Raw genomic sequence first — 20,297 nt, 5'->3', positions numbered from 1 at the left:
TTAACTATTTTTTAATAGAAATTAAGGTTTGGGTTTTGTTACAAATATTCAAACCGATATATTAAATCATATCTTATAAACTCAAGAATATTGTATTATCCAATATGACAATGTTTTTGAGCGAAACATTTCTTGAATTTATAACCTAATATTTTTGCTCTGGTCAAGAGTCTGTGTAGTGGAAGAAGCGACCTAGAGAAGGATTACCATCATATTAGTGTCGATACAAAAAATTATAGGCTGAATTAAAATGTATGATGCATGCACTGAATACTGAAGGTGAGTAAAAATAATCTAGAGTGGGCCGCTGCAAAGCAGGCTCCTGAAGAGTTCGAAAATATTACAAATGTCTCACATCGATATATTAAAAAAATAAAGAGCTATTTATAAATTCTAGAATGTTGCATTATCCAATAGACAAATCTTTTTGGATAATACATCTTTTTTAAGTTTATAACCTAACATTGGTACTCTTGTTGATAATATGTGTAGCGAAATAGATGATCTAAAAAAGAGCTATTATTGGATCAGCGTTGATAAAAAAATTATAAGCTAGATTAAGGTGCATGATACATAAACTTGATATTGAAAGGTGTGCGAAAGTCATATAAAATAGGCTGCCACATACTTCTACTTTTCCATATCAATATATTAAATTAATAAAAATATCTTATAAATTTAAAAAATTACTCCTCTTAATTGACAATTTTTTTGGAACGAAACATCTCTTATGTTTATATATATCCTAAGAGTTTCCCAACTACCACGAGCAAACGCGAACATCTATTAGACCTCTAAAAGCCTATATTACCACAAATCATCATTACTGCCCAAATTTTACTCAAACAAAAAAAAAAAAACCTCGAAATATTTTTTTAAAAAATTACGTAAAAAAGTAAAATTTTATATAATATTTGGAGTAGTTGATTGATGTGATTTATAAAATCCCTTCATTTTCCCATGCAGATAAATATGTATTTAATTTTACTCAATCCCAAACCCTAATATTGTCATATTCTCAGAAAACCCTATTTTACCCTGCGGATTTGCAGGGGGTTAAATCCATGCACGTAAAGTCATCACTGTTTAAATGGGGTAATCATGGCCATCACTCAAAACTATCTTTTCCATTTGATAGCAACAGTACTCATTCTTACAAGTCACGTAATCTAATGGTCACGAGCCTTCTTAATTTTATTTATTTTCATATAATAATACATCCTATTTTATTCATTATAAAAGTATTAAAAAAATTATATTTTCCGTAGTGATATTCATGAGCCCACTATCTCTGGTCCATCTCTAACCCAAATGGAAGATAAGCACATCAAGGGCTCAGGTATTCTCCTGTAAATATCAAGTTTGAGTGTTCAGTTAATTCATTCACTATATTATTTTCAGCAACACCCTCAGCTGCTCTCCACTTATATCATCAGTCTCTGACTTGAGCGTCGGAGGAACTGCGCCAGAACACCCTCATGGTCCCCTTCTAACAGTCTTATTCGTGATTTCAGGCTCGGGATAATTTTGAAACCAGCGTCTGGACTAGTGATATTTGCTGAAATCGGATCCTAAATTTTTCGTGAATATCACGTAGGATTTAGATTTTTTTTTCTCATTTACATTTGTTTTTTATTTTAATTTTTTTCGGAAGAATGATTGTGTGTCAATGAAAATTATTGGTTTAACGTAAGACGTTATTGACATATTCGATTTCAAATCATTATTCCGATGAAAAAATACGATGAATGGATAAGATTACGAAATAATTGATATATTCGACGTCATATCATAATAAAAAATAAAATATAAATTAGTGTAATAAGATTATAAATTTATTGTCAGCAAAATTATATTTAATTTCGCCGAATATTAAATATCCATAAAGAAAAAGTTGGACAGAGGGGATAACCTCTGTCAACTTGGCCATGGTCGACGTTGATTCGATCTGTTCTTGATTCCATCTTAAATTTATTTCTAATGAATAAACCTCTTCTTAAACTAATTTTCGGATTAATATTTGTGAGATCAATCGATATGATATATATTTATAGTCAAATATAAAATCTCTAATATAAAAATAATATTTTTTTTATTAATCAGATATCACAAAATTGATATGTGAAAGAAGTTGTGTGAATTGTAATATACATTTAATATCAATTGTATGTGTGCATAATACAATTTTTTGCTACTCTCCGTTGGATAATCTGGTATAAAATTTACAAGATCAACCATGAATTTGCAGAGAAAAAATTTAAGATAAATGTGGATTGGAGTTATGCTATGATGGAAAATTTTCGAAAATATATTTTGGTTGGTTCTTCTGGGAATAATGATGCTCAAATATTTATGGAGGAGAAGTGAGTATCACCACTACCAAACTATTTTAGGTTGGATGTTGATGCAGATTTTGATATTAGAAATAACAAATTTAGCTTTGGGGTGGTGGTGCGTAATACAATGGGAAAGGTTTGTGGTGCACAAGCCAGCCCTATCAGATGTCCAGGTTCAGTTACTTGTGCGGAGTTGTTGGCAATCAGAAGCGGGATGGACTTATGTTTTCGGATTGGACTATCAAAGTTTGTATATTTTCTGACTCATTAGAAGCTGTTAGGATGGTCCTTTCCCACGTAGAAGATCTTGGATTTGTTGGGGTTCTTGCCTTGGAAATCCAATCAATGTTAGAGCTTCCAAATTTTCATTCCATCCAACATGTGCGAAGAAAGGCCGTCGAAGTGGCTCACATTTTAGCTCGCAAAGCTTTGTCTTGTAATAGTTCTTTTAGTTGTGTTAATGACAATCTACCTACGTAACTCATAAACATTGTATCTCAAGATTTTTCGAATTAATTTTATTATAGTTCATTTCAAAAATAAAATAAAATTGTAGGTGTGCATATATTGGGACATGTAAAATAAACATTATTTTTCAAGTGTAAGAAATCTAATTATGTTTGTATTTAAGTATCTTATGACTTTTCTTTTATTTCTCCCTTAAAAAAAAGTAATTAACAGCAGTTGTTGTACGTTGATTACGTGGGTTTGGAGGCAAATGTGATTTGGGAAAGGGAGAGGATGACGTCATCCTAAGAAAAAAAGAGAGACGAGAGGACAGTATATCCCGTCTGCCAAGCAAAGGACAAAAGTCTGTGAGTAAATGTTGTCATGTCCAAATTGACACCAATATCTTCGGCTAGATTTTCAAATTAAAAATTATATATTATTCCTCAACCAACTAATTTAATGGGGTGGGGAAATTATATGTCAAGAAATGATATTTAATTAATGCAAACAACATCGCATTTGAATATATGCACTCAAATTTGGTAAACCAAACCATATCATTATTCATCTGACCCCGAAAGCTAGTTCAAGAGTGAAGGATTATTCAAGTCTATATATACTACTCTCAAGTTATTTATCCAACCGATGTGGGACAATTAACACACCCCTCTCACGCTTAGGAATGAACATCTGGAGTGTGGAGTTTACAAATGACCCAATTATGTGCAGAACGGGTGGCCTAATTATATGCAGTCCAACACATAACGGTGGAACCCGGGCTCTGATACCATGTTAAGATTGGAATTTGGACCTAACTCAACCCCAAAAGCTAGCTCAAGAGAGGGATTATCCAAGCCCATATATACTATTCCTAGGTTATTTATCTAATCGATGTGAGACAATTAACAATATTATTTGCTACAAAATGAAAATTCAATATTGAAATATTAATAAATAAAAGAAAAATACTCGAAAATTTTCACAAAATACATATAAAGAATAAGAAAAATATTATTTTTATAATATTGATTACACATAATGTCAACTTCTATTTAATATGAGAGTATTTCAACGTAGTCTAATCCCGTGGGGGAACGATTAACTCGAAAAATCACGAGACGAATGAAATATTATTCTCTCTTTTATTACTAATAATAATCTAGATAACATTATAGAGTAGGTCTATTTAGGGGTGGGAAAAAATACCGAAATACTGAAAAATCGTACCGAAAAAAATACCGAACTTATCGAAAAAATCGGTATACTGAGGTACGGTATCATACCGTACCGAAATGTTCGGTATCGATATCGGTATGAAATATTTTTTTTTGGTATTTCGGTATATACCGAAGTAACAAAAATAATTTTTTATTATTATTATTTTTTAAATTTAAGTTCGGTATACCGAAAATGTGTATACCGACAAAATTTTCGGTGTCGGTACGGTACCGGTATGAACTTTTTCCATACGAAAATTCGGTATACCTAATGTGCGGTATACCGAAATTTCGGTATCGATTTGGAAAAATTTCATACCGATATTTTCGGTACGGTATACGGTACCATAGATCGGTACGGTATACCGTACCGTACCCACCCCTAGGTCTATTGTGAGACGATCTCACGAATTTTTATCTGTGAGACGAGTCAACCCTACCGATATTCACAATTATAAGTAATACTCTTGGCATAAAAATGTAATATTTTTTCATGGATGATCTAAATAAGATATCTGTATCACAAAATACGATCCGTGAGACCGTCTTACACAAGTTTTTCCCAACATTATATATGAATCAAAATGAAAACCACCGAAAAATTGAGGTCCTAATCGGAAATGAATCCAAATTTATTTGCCCAGAATGAAAACATAAGCAATCATTTCCACTGACTATAAATTAGGGAACTGCGAGTTGAATTCATGAGTATTTATTTTCCGCCTGTTTCTTTCCCCATGCCAAGAACTGAACCATCGTTATGAACACCAACAATTTCTTAATGTTGCGAAACGTCACTTTCTTCCCTGAACTGGAAATATTTGACCCACTTCAAATGCCGCAACAGTGGAATAACTTCGATTCAGAACCTGTTTTTCAACCTTGTTTCTCATCATTCTCTCCGGTTCCAGTCCCTAAGGTGGCTGATGATTCAAGCAGGAATCGTGTTTCAATGGGGTTTTCGCCTTGTTACTCTTCTTCGGTTTCTGACGAGGAGAATCGAAGGGATCCTGATGATCAGAACCATACAGTTCTTGAAGGGATTGCAGCTGTTGTCGGGGAGCATGTTCTCTTTGGAAGCCGCAGCGCTGACGTGAATCAGTATAGTTTTTGCAACAGTAGCGAAGAGAAGTTTCTTCAGAACATTTCTGTTGGTCATGATAATGGGATGATGAAAGAGGATGATCATGGAGTTGGGCTGAAGAAAAATTATAGGGGTGTGAGGAAGAGGCCGTGGGGGAGGTGGTCGGCGGAGATTCGCGACCGTATAGGGCGGTGCCGCCACTGGCTCGGCACCTTCGACACGGCTGAGGAGGCTGCGCGCGCCTACGATGCGGCGGCTAGGCGGTTGAGGGGTTCCAAAGCCCGGACTAACTTCCAGATACCTTCCGTTTTACCTCTCCCTCTTAATTCTTGTTCTAATTCACCGTCTTTTGAGGCAAAAAAGTTGAGGGCTAATGCAAAATCTGGAAAAGTGCAAAGTGTGAGCAGGAAGTGTTGTGTTGTAACTTCTGCTGCACAACTTTTTAGCTCAAATTCTGCGGCCGAGAGCAGGAGGGTTGTAAACTTGGAACTTGGTTTGAAGTTCAATGGAGGCTTTAGTGAGGCAACGAGGGCTTCTTCGTTGATGGCTTAGCATTATAAACTTGTAAATCATTGCTCTAGGTCAAAGTCTGTAAATCATTGCTCTAGGTCAAAGTCTGCTGGATGAAAGTTTTTTCTTTGACATATTCTGGGGTTTTGATCGTTTAGGGTTTGATTTCACGGCCTTTTTTGCTCGTATTGGTGCATTTGACATGGATAAATCTTTGAGGTCGTTGTCTGTAATTGGGTAATATGTTGACAAGTAAAGCTGGTTATCGATTATATTCCAGTTTCCTCTGTGTTACTTGAAAGCTACCATGGATCAACTTTTGATACCGACTCATGCATCTCTCAATATATAATGTTATCGGATCCGTTTTATGCTATGCTGATGGTGAAATCGACTTTACCTTGATAAAATTACTCATGCATCAAGATTTCACTATTTATGTTGGGAAAGAATCAAACTACCTTGGATAATCCAAGAATCAAGAACTACAGCTAGCTAAATATAATTTTCTTTGCGAAGAAAATCAAGAATTCTTCCGATAGATATTCGGAACTGTTGTTGGGTCCAATGAAATTGAAGCCGAAATCTACTCAACTCTGTTTAAAAGATTAAAGCCAGGGGTTACTAAGGGTGGTTTTCAACTTTTTGAGTCAGAACCAAATCCAAGATTTTGTGGGAATAGTATCAGATGGGAAGCGCGCAAAAGACTCGAGCCTCCCACGAAAAGCGGGCTGCTGGCGGGGGCCCGGGGCCGGAGGTGGGGATAATATTACGTACTGCGTACAACATTCATCTGAAGTGGAAACGATACGAAGATTACAGTACAGAGAAAGTGATAATATACATTAACGAGTGATTGATTAGTTACATACACGATGCAATCAAGCTTTTGCAGTATTGCAGATAAATACAGTGATAATATTAATGACAGTAGAATCAAAGTATATTAAATTAGATATTTAATGGATTTAGTTGGGTTGATGAGACAAATATGATGATAAATTAGATAATAACTAATAAATATAAATCAAAGATAAATACATGGATAATATCATGAGTAAGTGTTTTGTGATATAGTCTTACGAATTTTTATCTTGAGATGAGTCAATTCTATCGATATTTACAATAAAACATTGGATTGAATTGGATTGGATTATTTAAATTCAATTATTTTTTTTCTTGTAATTTTGATTTTTATGTTCCTCGAATTTCTGTAATAGTATGGTGTCTTTTAATTTTTTGTTATTTTAATTTTTTTTCCTAAAAGAATGTTCATTATACTACTATACGTATCAACGATGTTTTATTGTTACATCGATGTCGCATCAACAATACGTCAGAAACAAATGAAGGTGGGAAAAAAAAAGGTTAAAACACTAACTCGACAACAAAATAAACCAAATTCATAAAGAAGTAGACATACAACCAAAGGTGAAATTTTCCTTCCAATTTATTGAAATATATAAAACTTGTATTAAAAAATAGGACAGAATTTTCAGATGCACCCTTGCAATTGGGTTTTGTTTTTCTTATAAAATGAGAATTTACTATATAGTATTATGTGCAAATACCTATGAATATATTTTATGCGTACATTTAAAGTTGAATATTTATATAATTAAACTTGAACATCCCTCTACTTCCTATTGAAATCAATATACCCATAATTCTATTGTTGGTACATCAAAATTTCATCATAAAAAAAATTAAATTTGGCATTGAATAGAATATTTGAGAAATTCACACTCTAAATTTGTTACTTATTGGTTTTAGACAAATAAAGTCTTCAATCGAATATTAAAAAACACATCTTACTTAGCACATACATTAAATGAATTGAACCTATTAAAGTTCGAGTTCAACTCATATTTTAATCATGTCAAATATTATAATCTGTTGGGTGCAATAATTGTCCCTACTTGATAGAGCGATCGAACCGTGGTGTTTGAATTGCTGTGCGGTTTAAAAGATTTGAGTTGCTTCATTACTACTAGCTATAACTTTTGGTAAAGCGGTAAGCACTCGATCCTACAATTGATATCAGAGCCAAGGTCACGGGTTCGATTTCCATTGATTGCAAGGAGTGCAATTATTGAGAGGGAGATTGTTGTGTGCAATAATTGTCCATGCTTGATAGAACGATCGAACCGTGGTGCTTGAACTGCTGTGTAGTTTAAAAGATTTGAGTTGCATTATTACTACTAGGTATAACTTTTGGTAAAACGATAAACACTCGTTCTTACATAATCCAAACTCAACTCATCAAACAATTATATTACACTAGTCCCACTTTTTACTATGTTAGTGGCCAAACTTGAGCTAGTCCAGCTGAGCTGACTAACTAAATAGTAAAAGGTGATATATGACATTTAATATAGTGATAAAAAAATTGATAAATATAAAAAAATTTATATACTATAACTTTTTATCATATAGTGTCACTCGTGAGTTCAATATTAGTTAAACAATTCATATTTATTTTATCAATCACATCAAATAGTCACATACGGAAGAGATACCATATGACACAAAAAAATAGGCAAAAAAAAAAGCATTAAAAATTAGTATCTAATCTGAAGAACAAACATTTATTCAACTAAAATCTCAAAAAAAAAAAAAACTAAAAAAAAAATTTTTAATAAAAAATTCCCATAAAAATAATACACTCGAAGTACTAGACTTGAACAAGTATGGCTGCATCTAATGAGTCACGATCCTTAAATCTAACCATCTGCATACGTAGTGTAGTGTCATTTACCATATTTGGTGATATTTAGTTAACGCCTGGATCGCCTGGCTAGCTAGCTAGCTCCAGCAACCACATGAGAGGTTGGAACTTCTTCGAACGGGATATTTAGATCGGGAAGAACAGGTAGAGATGTTAGCTCTCTTTCTTGAAGTGGTGGCAACTCAAGCTGCAAATTTAGCATTGATTAATGCGTGTTTTTACGGATGGCGTCTTGTGTTACTGAAAATTCAGGTGTCAAAACACGAATAAAAGAAAAATGGGATGAGAAAATTGCGGCACTTCACCTTCGTTCTCTTCAATCTTTCGTTCACAGACCTTTGATTCTCAAGACTCACGCGAAAGGCGGCTATTTCCTGCACCGCGAAAGGGTTTTATTTAAGGTCGTAAATGTAAATATGATGTGGGAAAAAAGGCATTAGCGGAAGAAGTAGAATACCCTTTTAAGATCTCTTCTTTCCTTAATTAGCGTGTTTTCTTCATCCTTCAGTTCAGCCAAGTTCTGGAGATGCACAAGCACCAAACGAAGAACAGCAGTTACACAAATGAATGCGACTTTCATTAACAAAAATTATGACGTCCCGGGGGTTAACACAAGTCTGCAAAGTAGAACTCGGCATAATCAGCAATCGCTGTCAACTATTTCGCACAATATGCAGAAATGATCAAACTGGGCGGTCCAAAACCACCCCGATTTTAGGCTAGTCGAAACTTCTAGGCGCCACCATATTAATCGGCCGCCACCTAGGCGGTCCGGGCGCCGCTTGGCGCGAAAGCCGTCTAGGCGATTTTACAATTAATAATCCGCCTAGGCGGTTTACACTTAAAAAAAACAAATTATGAAGAAGCAACTATGGCACAATGATGGATTGTTGATGGTGGAGATGAAAATGTTGAGACAAATGTTGAAGATGTAAGGGAACTTCACGAAGAAGAATTTGTATCGGATGAAGAGGAGGAAGAAGCCATGGATTTTGAGTTTGAATCCGATACATAAGTAGTATTGAAAAAATATGGAGATGAACTAGAAGAGTTAGATGTTTAAATTTAATATCAATATATTATGTTGGAAAAAATGTTGAACAAATTTAATTTTCATTGTACAACGGTTGTAATAAAGTAGTAAACTGATGTGGATGATTCATATATAAAAATTTATTAATATATATTTATTATTACAATTTTAAATTTTATAATAATATATATTTCATATACAAACATAATACTATGAACCACTTAATGAATTTAAGCTTTAAAAAAAACCGTCTAGGCCCCGCCTAGGCGCTAGGCGGTAGGTTACCGCCCGCCTACCGCTTTTTAGAACACTGCTTTGGACCATGGACCGATATATATATGCATAAAAGGAAACAGAATGATGTATCGTACCTTCTTCTTTCTTGATCTCTTCGAGCTTGCCTTCTGACTACTAATATTAACCTGCGAAAATCAGAAACCGAACACAATCATCAGCACATATGTTCTTGCATCGAACAATTAAAATCCAACATATTCTATAACTTTGTTAAAGTATCAATAGAAAACAACAATGACTGATAAAAAACATGACAAGAGCCTTGAACCGACGGTGGACGAAGAGGTATCTAAACCACACAACTCAATGTTTAGCTTGTCACATAAATCCAAGAAAATTTACACTGAGATCATCTGCAGTGATGGCTAAAGCTTTGAACACTCGAAAATCAACTTCCCTACCCTTTGTTTGGCGCGACAGATTCATCGATTGACGATGTTTTATCTGTTCTATACTCAGAACAGGCCATGAAAGGAAGATATACAAGGCACCTACTTGTTGGTTGAAGAATATGATTAAGAAATATGCTGTCAAGTTTCAACAAATAAGTTGAAATGGTCCCATCCATCCACTTCAAGTACTGCATCCACACCATTCAATTTCTCACACATTTTGCACCAAATATCACACACTTTACATGATGGGATATCATAATCCCTTCATGTAACATCGCACTAAATTATCATATCATAAAAAAGCCTTAATTACTCACAAATTAATAAACTTGAACTGCATAAACGTTGCACGTGTTTGAAAGAAGATATTAAGTTAGATCTAACCATTTAAAAGTCCTTCATAACTTCGTGCCGGCCACCTTATACACACACAGAGAGTTATAGAAACCACTTCTTCCCGGAAACTCGAATTCGTGGGAGAGCTTTTTACTTCATCGCGCATAAGCCGTAGACCGCGAGACCGCGAGTGCAAGAGTGATCCTCCAATATAGTATATTTAGGCAGCGTTTGGTTCGGTAGATTAGGTAGGTTTATTTATTTTTAACCTACCTAATCACTTGTTTGGTACGTTTTTTATTTAACCAAGTCAATCCCTCCTATGAATGATTAGGTTATATTAGGTAGGTTAAAAAAAAATACCTCCTCAACCCCTAGGATTATTTTATCCCACTCTTAATACATCATATTTTTCCAAATTTACCCTTCTCCTAAATTCAAACTCGCCACCACTTCCTTCCACCGACCGCCCACCGGCAACCCCGCCAAAGGCCGACCACCGGCGGCAACCTCCGCCGGCCACCACTGGCAACCGGCCACAACCGCCGCCGCTTCCGGCCGACCGCCGCCGGAGTGGAGAAGAAAAAAAAAGGAAAGAGCAATTTTGTCTTTTCATCAAAAAATTCAAAATTATCCTACACTTAAAAATCAAACCAAACAAAATACTATTTTATACCATATATTACATTTCTACTACAATCATTTTCTTTATCATTTACATACTAATCATTAGTTTATTTTATCCTCCAAACCAAACGCTGCCTTAGAGTACCAAATAAGAGGGATGACAAATTATAAAAATGTCATCCTCGAAAATTGCAAGAAGTTAATTTTTTTATTTTTTTGGTCCATTTGATATTTTTTATTTTGAATTTTTTAATTAATTTTAGTGTAAATTTTTTTATCTTTTTAATATATTTGATTTTGTTTATTATTTACAATAATTCATTGTAATTTTACTATTATAATAAACACGAAATGAAAATAATGAACAAGGTCATGAAAAAAAATAGATAAGATAATTTATTACAAACATTTGTTATCAACTTAATTTAATAAAATAATACATGGTTATTTAATATGTTCTACAATTTATTTCAAGCTCATCGAATTAATTAAGTTAGATTGAACAATATATTATGTAATTATTTAATTATGTGTGTGTGTGTTCGAAAAACAAAAAAAATATAGAAAAATGGATATGAATTGGAGAAAGTTTTTGAAAATAAAAGATATGAGTCAGAGATGATCTAAGTTATCCAAATAATACTCCAAATTCAGAAAACTTGAGTCCCGTATAAGAATTACACTTTACCTCGTCAAAAAGTGAAAAAAAAACTCAAGTCTATATTCAACAATTTCATCCATTTCTTATTTTAAAGGTATACTGAGAGACGGTTTGGGTCAAGTCGGTCAATAATTAATATTTTTGACATAAAAAATAATATTTTTCATGAATGACACAAATAAGAGTCAATTCTGTCAATAAATAATATTTTTGACATAAAAAATAGTATTTTTCACCGATGACCAAAATAAGAGATCAATCTCACAAAATTGACTCGTGAAACCGTATCACAAACTTTTTGTGTTCTTATTTTGGGAGAATCCCAAATACATATTTTCAGTATTTTCCCGAATCAAATATAGTTCAGGACAAAAAAAATGGGGCTTGTTTTTGTGGTGCCTCCAAGTGTTCACCACATATTATGTACAAATGGCATTTGTTGGATGCAAGAAAACGACAAGCACAACAAACGTATCACCAATAGATAACGAAGTGGCAAACAACTCCCCAACAATATATTTCACACAATTCCCATAAGTTTAAGTTGGAGATGGACTTCTAAATTATTTAATTTAATGAGTTTTTTTTACTAGGAATTATACAATATTGAACTCCTCTAATTTGTTTGGGTCGATATTATCTCACAAAGTCTTAATCTAATGGTTATACGGAGCGTCACATGTAATTTTTTTCACACATTGTGTGACATAAAAAATATATGTGACGCACTCAACACAAGTAGGTCTCTTGTGAGACCGGTCAATCCTACCGATATTTACAAAAAAAATAATAATCTTAGCATAAAAAAGTAATATTTTTTCATGGATGACCCAATAAAAGATCCGTCTCACAAAATACGACCCGCGAGACCGTCTCACACAAGTTTTTGCCACTTAATACTTACTTAGATAAGAATAATTATCATAGGAAAAAATTCCATGTAAATTCTTTTCAAAGATTTCTTTCTATTAATGATTTTTAAATTTATAAATAATGTAATTTATCCAAAAAAATGTATTTCTCGAAATTATTATATGATTGAAACATTATATTTTTAAATTAAGAATTAATTAATGATCCGCGTGATAATATTTTATTTAAATATAAACATGGTGCTGACCATCAACATGAATTTTACTTGTAAAAATTTTTGTTGGGAGTAGTCTATTGTGAGACGGTCTCACGAATCTTTACCTGTGACATGAGTCGATATTCACAATAAAAAGTAATATTCTTAACAAAAAAATAAGATTTTTTTATGAATAACCCAAATAAAAGATATGTCTTACAAAATACGATTCGTGAGACCGTCTCATATAATTTTTTGCTTGTTTTGGTCGTTTAGGAGGTGAATTGACGAGACTATCCTCGCAAGAGAAAGGGAAAGGGGGTAAGATGGCTGAATCTACTTCCTCCTTACGCGTGTCGGTTGGGCGGTAAATACACATTTATTCGGGGCTATTTTGATAAATGAGCAGACTCATCGAATGAAAACTGACAACTGACGATTGACGAAGAAAACATGAAAGAAAAGTTGAAGTCGTAGAATAACGAAGAATATGTGACCCGCCGCCGTTGACTCGCCGACGGCCGGTGGATCAAGAACATACGAGGGCTGGGATTAGAATACGAGTATTTATAGTGTGGAGTGTTTGCGAGTACAAACCTCAGATCTTCTGGCGTTGCATAGCTCAGGGAGAGATGGGCGGCTGGACTCTTCACACCCGCCGCCGGACCCCCCGCTGATAGAGGTGGCTCCGCTCCATGACAGGGCCGTCGTGGGGCTGTCTCTGTGACATGTCTTCTTCGGGAAGTTGGTGGGATAAACAGGCTTTGACATGTGTTGACGTACGCTCCAGTCCAGTGGCACGACGGTTGGGTGGAGAGGGAGCGGCGGAGATGCGTAGTGAAGGCGTACCAGGAGCTCCACCACCATGGAGTCGTCTGTCATGGCGTTCGTCACCCACTCCTCGTCGGCGCAGGTCATGTCGGGGATCCGTAGGGGGTTGGGGAAGGTGATTGGAACGGAGAGATGCGAAAAGTAGAAATGGGAATTGTGCGATGGTGGCAAAGAATAACGTAGTGAGAAGAATCAATTTATATTTAATGTATTTGCAGTCGTAAGTCGTAACAACAAATAAGCGAGACACATGGTATGTTGTGTGGCCTCGACGTATTTTTTAATGCTATCAAATATATCAGAATTGACCAAATAATTTACGAAAATATATTATTTTTTTATACTATAAGTATTATTTTTTATTATAAATATCGATAAAGTTGGCCGTCCCATAGATAAAGAATACGAGACTATCTCACAAAAGATCTATTCATCAAAATATATCAGATAAAAAAATGTGACGTGAAGTTTCTCAATTATTTTTAAAGAAAACCATTATCCATTGTACCATGTCAAAAAATTTCACATGTACTTTAATATATTTATTTCTTTGTAATTTTGAGGTTATATTTATCAAATATTAGTTTTAATAAGTTATCTTTATGTTTTATAATTATTAAATTGAATTTAATAATAAAGATCAATTTATAATATTTATTAGTTTGATTATTTTTGAATGTGAAGTTAATGAATTGATATATAATGTGATATCAACATTCTCGAATTAACAAAATTTTGTTGTCTGTATCTTAAAATCAAAATATACAACATTAAATTGAAAACAAATAGCAATATAATATGATAAAAATTTGTCTGAGACGGTCTCACGGATCGTATTTTGTGAGACAAATATCTTTTTTGGGTCATTCATAAAAAAATATCATTTTTTATGGTAAGAGTGTTGCTTTTTATTGTGAACAACGATAAAGTTGATCATTTCACCGATAAAGATTCGTGAGATCATCTAACAAGAGAACTAGTCATATAATATTGTATTCGCATAAGCGGGACAACCGGGGGAGCAAGAGGTCGACCATAAAATTGTCCGAATAATGGTCTAACAATATTTAAATTGTGCATGAATCAAAGATTAAGTTACTAAAAATGTTGGAAAAAAAAAGAGAAAAATGGAAAATTTTAACTATGCCCTCTAACCCTCCCTTCCGTCTTCTTGTTTTGGCCCACACTGTTCTTGATTCTTGAATCGTGGCTCCATAAAGATGGCTTATTTTAACAGGAAGAAGAAACACTGCCACTTTGTTCTTTTTATGAAATATAAAAAGGAAATCTTTGCTTTTTTTTCCTGACTGTATTTTGTGGACGGTACCATGTGGTGTGTATATTTTTCGCAAGATCATCAATTGATCTCGCGGCTATCAAATTGTAGACAAATTTGAAAACTTTTCGGATGATCAATTGATGATTTTGTTTAAAATATGCAGAGCACATGTCGGCTTTCGTTAAAGAAATTAAAGAACTGGGATTTAGTGGAAAGCAAAAGATTAAACAAACAGACAAAATAACCGTGAGGTGCAAATAAGACATGCTTGAGAAAGTTTATCACATTCTTAAAAGATTCAAAATTTGGATTGCCTTTAGTATCAGATAAGGTAAAAGATTTAGTAGAAGTAAGATTTTGAAGGAGGGGAATGGGTTTGAAGCTTGTGTCTTTGATCCTTGCAAGCATTTGGGTTCTTAGCTCCCCTTTGTTCTCGGCTCCCCTTGATGAGAGGGCAGATCCCCCCCCTGTGTCTGATCTTGTTCTTCCTACGGAGGAAGAACCCATTTTTAAGAATTCTTCTGATTTGATTGCGCCGCCTCCAGGTAACACAAGAATGTCTGCTGCATTTGGTTCAGTTGTTGTGACTTGTGGGCACTGCGATTTTTTCAGTGAGTTTGTTGTTTTCTGTCTTTTATTGCTTGTCCCGATTTGTTGTTCTTGAAATTGTTTACACAGATATTGGATTAATCATGTACTTCGATTTTTTCCCCTTGTGTTTACTTTTGCCATTGATTAGCTATAAAAGAAAGTCGTTTGGGGAAATAATTATGGGATATTACTTTCAATTGATTGTATCTTTTGACATCGTTCTGTTTTGAAGTTGGGGAGGTTAACGTAGTGCACAGCAAGGACTTGAATGCTTATTGCTCTTGTTGTTGCTTCAACTCTTCTGGGAGGAATTTTGCTGCTTCCGTCTTGTTTCTTGATCTGTAGACTGAAAATCTTGAAGAAATGTAATGCAAAACGTGATTTGAATTCAGGTGTATCTATTTGAAAACAGATATCATGTTCCCCTTTTGCACAAATTTTTAGTACACTCTTGTTATTTATCAACTCTGCATATGTAGATGCTGCTAATGGGATGTCATTAAGTACGAGTTTTGGATAAGTTTTCTTCTTTAAAGAGTGGTGGAAAGAAGGGTAGTCCTATTGCTGCAATTGAGTACCAATTGCTAGTATCTGCTAGAAAAAATTTGATGAAGGCAATGTTATAGGAGGAAGATGGATTCGGTCGTGTGTATAAAGCTCTTTTCTATGAGAACATCCATGCATCTGTGAAAAAAATATATGCTGGTGGGCAGGAAGCTGAGAGAAAAGTTGAGTTGAAGTGCTGACTAATTTTGATTGTAGCTAGGAAATGTTCGATGTTAGTTTTACGTTGTTGATCATGCTTGATTTTGTTTGGAATTGCAGAAGGTGGTCGAATTGCTTAGTAAAATACATCATCAAAACATTGTTTCTCTTTTAGGATATTGTATTCATGGCAAAGCACGGTTCTTGGTTTATGAATTGATGGAGAACGGGTCATTGGAATCCCACTTGCATGGTAAATTTCATTTTTTCATGATTTTTGGTTATGTCGCAAGATCGACCAATGATATTTTTGTACTTCTTACATAAATGAATTTGTTTCAGAATGTAATCGTGGATCAACTTTGAATTGGCATCTAAGAATGAAAGCTGCGCTTGATGTTGCAAGTTGCCCCTTTTTTTAGTGAAGTTTTTATTTTTATCATTGGTTTCAGAGCCTTATCAAACACTTTTCAACTAACCAGAGGATTAGAATACTTGCATGAGGTTTGTGACACACATGTGATCCATAGAGATCTGAAATCGTCGAATATTCTTCTCGATTCCAAGTTCAATGGGTAATTTTACAGAAGAAATGTTCTCTTTTCTTGCACAACCTTGATTCTACGTCAATTTTATGAGTTAGCTGATTCAATTAGTATTTTGTTTCAAGCTCTATGATTTTGGCCTTGCAATCTCTGGAGGGAAACCGAACGCAAACAACCATAAGTTTTCTGGAACATTGGGATATTTAGCCCCCGAGTACTTGCTAGATAGTAAAGACTATTCCTTGTACTTATCTGCACAAAAAATGGCTTATTACATTCGACTCTGTTTTTTCCGGGAACTTGGAAGCAACAATTGCCAGCACATGATCGAAACATCATGTTTGGATTGTTAATTGTTGTACTGTTTAAAATAGTCGAATCACAGCGTCTCCTTCTACTATTATTTCTTGTAAAACGATAGCCATTCTGTTCTTAATTTGTTAATGACAAATTCTTGAACAATTTATAGGTAAGCTTACAGACAAAAGTGATGTTTATGTGTTTGGCGTGGTTCTTCTTGAGCTTTTGTCGGGAAGACGTCCTGTGGAAAGATTGGCTGATGCATAGTGCCAATCTATAGTTACCTGGGCTACACCTCATCTTATGGATAGATCAAAGCTTCCAAATATTGTCGATCGAGCCATCAGAAACACAATGGATTTGAAACATTTGTATCAAGTGTGTCCCTTAACGAAATACTAATCACTCTTGTAAACAAGTATTTCGAAAAAGGTTTTTTTTACCTGATTTGATGGTATATATTTTCCTGATCAGGTGGCAGCAATAGATGTGCTGTGTGTACAACCAGAGCCGAGTTATAGACCACTCGTATCTGATGTTTTGCATTCTTGAATCCCCTTGTGCCTCTCGAGATTGGAGGATCCCTCGGAGCAACAAATTCTGCTCATATACATGTACTCCCATTTTTTCTCATCTGTTAATATTTCTATACCAAATGCTTGTTTCCATATTTATCAGTCTTAGATTACATTGATCCTTTTGCCAGAAAACCAGATTAGTGAGAACTATACAAGTTTTGTTGTTTTGTCATTGTACCCTGCAGCTGGCAAAGAATATGTCAAGCCGCCTATCGGAAAGGCTCTTATTTTGCCAACTGTAGGGGTATGAATCGAGGAAAGTTTACTCGAGTCCTAAGGATCATGGTAATTCAGAAACCAGAAACAGTTCAACCAATTGCAGTGCTACTTCTCATACAGGGACAACCTGAATTCTCATATCATGTGAATTTGAAAGGTCTAAGCCTATGACATGTTCGGTCGCTTGAAATCTACGTTTTCTTTGAGATATCATATTATTCCAAAGGCCAAAAGGACCTTATAAACGTGAATGAACATGGTGCCTAGTAAATGCTTCTAATGTTTAGATCAATATAGGTTCTTTTTTCAAACTTTAGATCTTCTGTACAAAATAGCAGCCAATTTTGTGTTTGATGAATATAAGTGAATTCTGCATTATATCATTTTTAAAATTTTTCTTAAAGAATATGAGTCATTTATCTGTATGCTTGCTACATAAAGTGGAACACCAATTTATGTCTGAATAATCTAGAATGCCTTTTCTGCTATTGGTCGATGTAAATCGGCATATTCTAGTCTTCGAGTTCTTTTCAATTGACAGCAAGCAATATGTGAATCATCAAACCTTCCAAATCCCAAACCTTTGTCAGTAACAAAAAAAACGTAAAAATGCTTTCTGTCTCTTACTTGCAACCAAATAGTACAAAGAACAAAACCATTTTCTCTGCGAAACCAAAGTTCCACAGACAAAAACAATCCAAGAATAAGAATCTTGGTACGAATCTTTATGCTAAAGAAACAGCCTGCACAAAACCCTTACACCCCTCCCATATAAACATCAATACTTTTAAGGAAACGAAAAAGAAAAACAATCATGAGTTCAATTTCCATATGGTTTTGTAGTAACAACAGCAAGAACATGTTTGTAAAGATAGTTCATCCAGGCGGTCATGTGGAGCTACACGACCGGCCAATTCTAGCTTCAGAGCTACTCAACCGTAACCCCAAATTCTGTGTCACACACCCCACAATATTCCAGCAGCCATATGACATAATTTCTCCAGACACCGTGCTAAGTCTTGGCAAAAAATACTATGTTGTTCCCATTAATACTGTCAAGAAACTTCAACTCCATTGTTCACCTTTTATACTTGAAGGAGGGAACCAGCCTGCTAGCAATCAAGATGCTGACGTTGATGAAACCGGCTCGTTTTGTTGGTCGTTTAGGAACAGCAAGAATGGATTAGAGGTCAAAAATGGAAAAAATGGAGTGTCAGTGAGTGTAGGGATGAAGTTTAAATCCTGCAATACCGATATTTCCAAAGAGGAGGAGATGAATTTTTATGGGAAGAAAAGAGGTTATAGGAATAGGGAGGATTCAGATCTTTCAACAGGTGGGATGTCTCCTGGGAGATTATCACTTGCATCTTATGATAGTTGGCAGCCTGATCTGGAATGCATTACCGCAAAATGATATACTTCAAGAATTTGTATGGAAACAGAAGTAATTCATTTATAAAATATGTCATTAACGTACAATCCAAAGTGATATTCATGTTTTGGTTTTGAGTAGGACGACATTTTCGGGTGTAAACAACAAACAGCAAGCAGCAGCAACAAGAGGATTTCATTCCACGGGTATAGTTCTGTTCAAAAATAGAAATGCTGCCTCTAAAATACATCAAATGCTTCCCTTGACTCCCTTTTTGAATCCATCTCCACCTGTTTCGATCTCATAGGTAGGTGGATCAATCTCGAACTATTATGATTGTTGATGTCGGTTTCACAAGAAAATGTGTCAAGACTAACAAGTTTGTAAAGAGAAAGCAGTAAATGGAACAATTAAACCATAAGAACAAAACTAAACTGAGGCCTATAGCAAGTACTGTATCCTTAATACATATTTGTCCCCTCTGATATGTGCTTCGGGGATTTAACAGGACGACTGTTTCGAAGATACTACGGGTAAAACTGTAGCGTACTCTCTGGTATGTGCTTTGAGGATATAGTCGCACGACTCTTTCGAGGATACAACAGACAAACCTATAGTGATGTTGCACAAAACACCACACTGATGAACGAAATTGTACCTGAACTTTCTAGCTTGGCACATCTAATAGCCTCCATACGAAAAGGCGCGCTCGTATGCTTGTATACAAGTCAAGCCTTTTCCAATTCAAACCCTTGATCTGTACCCTTACACCGGCGTGTGAGAGAGAGTCTCTTGACCAACCATTCTTACGCTTCCTTAAAGTATAACACAATATTGTTGGTCCCAAGTGCACTAATTTGTGATAATAAACCCGAAAATAAAGAATAAACTGGACACCAAGATTTACGTGGAAAATCCCTAAAAATTATTAGGGTTAAAACCACGGGCAAAATGAAAAGAATTTCACTATAATATTTTGTGGTGTACAACTCACTCATTGTGTTTCAAAATAGAACACACACTCTCTTAATACAGGAAAACAAACACCTCACAGTATTATAGAACTAATTGGAGGAATAAGAAAACTCAAGAGGAAGCTTGAGAATAGGATACTCCAACTGATGAAGGAATACA

At 34.8% G+C, this 20,297-nt stretch overlaps 2 protein-coding genes, 1 long non-coding RNA gene and 1 pseudogene across 4 annotated transcripts; 3 read left to right on the top strand and 1 right to left on the bottom strand.

Moving 5' to 3' along the window:
• The first annotated feature begins 4,766 nt into the window (after positions 1-4,766).
• Positions 4,767-5,671, top strand: LOC142521499 (ethylene-responsive transcription factor ERF084-like). The gene has a single exon (XM_075624704.1). It carries the CDS (start codon positions 4,785-4,787, stop codon positions 5,637-5,639), a length of 855 nt encoding a protein of 284 aa, XP_075480819.1. The 5' UTR covers positions 4,767-4,784; the 3' UTR covers positions 5,640-5,671.
• A 2,726-nt stretch (positions 5,672-8,397) lies between these two features.
• On the bottom strand, positions 8,398-13,690 carry LOC142520822 (uncharacterized). Of its 2 annotated transcripts, none has more exons than XM_075623974.1 (5): positions 13,341-13,690; positions 9,730-9,780; positions 8,783-8,845; positions 8,631-8,699; positions 8,398-8,512 (listed from the first exon to the last, which is right to left on the bottom strand). In XM_075623974.1, exons 1-5 carry the CDS (start codon positions 13,659-13,661, stop codon positions 8,399-8,401), a joined length of 618 nt encoding a protein of 205 aa, XP_075480089.1. In that variant the 5' UTR covers positions 13,662-13,690; the 3' UTR covers position 8,398. The 2 variants fall into 2 exon arrangements, with proteins under 2 accessions (XP_075480089.1, XP_075480090.1); XM_075623975.1 differs by lacking the exon at positions 13,341-13,690 and adding an exon at positions 9,998-10,522.
• Positions 13,691-14,803: 1,113 nt separating this feature from the next.
• Positions 14,804-16,253, top strand: LOC142521448 (uncharacterized; annotated as a pseudogene).
• A 155-nt stretch (positions 16,254-16,408) lies between these two features.
• On the top strand, positions 16,409-19,028 carry LOC142521449 (uncharacterized). The gene is made up of 3 exons (XR_012814193.1): positions 16,409-16,922; positions 17,164-17,372; positions 17,469-19,028. It is a non-coding gene; the product is annotated as an uncharacterized LOC142521449 (long non-coding RNA).
• Positions 19,029-20,297: the final 1,269 nt, after the last annotated feature.

The sequence above is a fragment of the Primulina tabacum genome, chromosome 12 (assembly GCF_025594145.1).
Source record: "Primulina tabacum isolate GXHZ01 chromosome 12, ASM2559414v2, whole genome shotgun sequence".
NCBI lineage: Eukaryota > Viridiplantae > Streptophyta > Magnoliopsida > Lamiales > Gesneriaceae > Primulina > Primulina tabacum.
The sequence above is the reverse complement of the archived record's forward strand: the minus strand, read 5'-3'. Positions and strand labels throughout refer to the sequence as shown.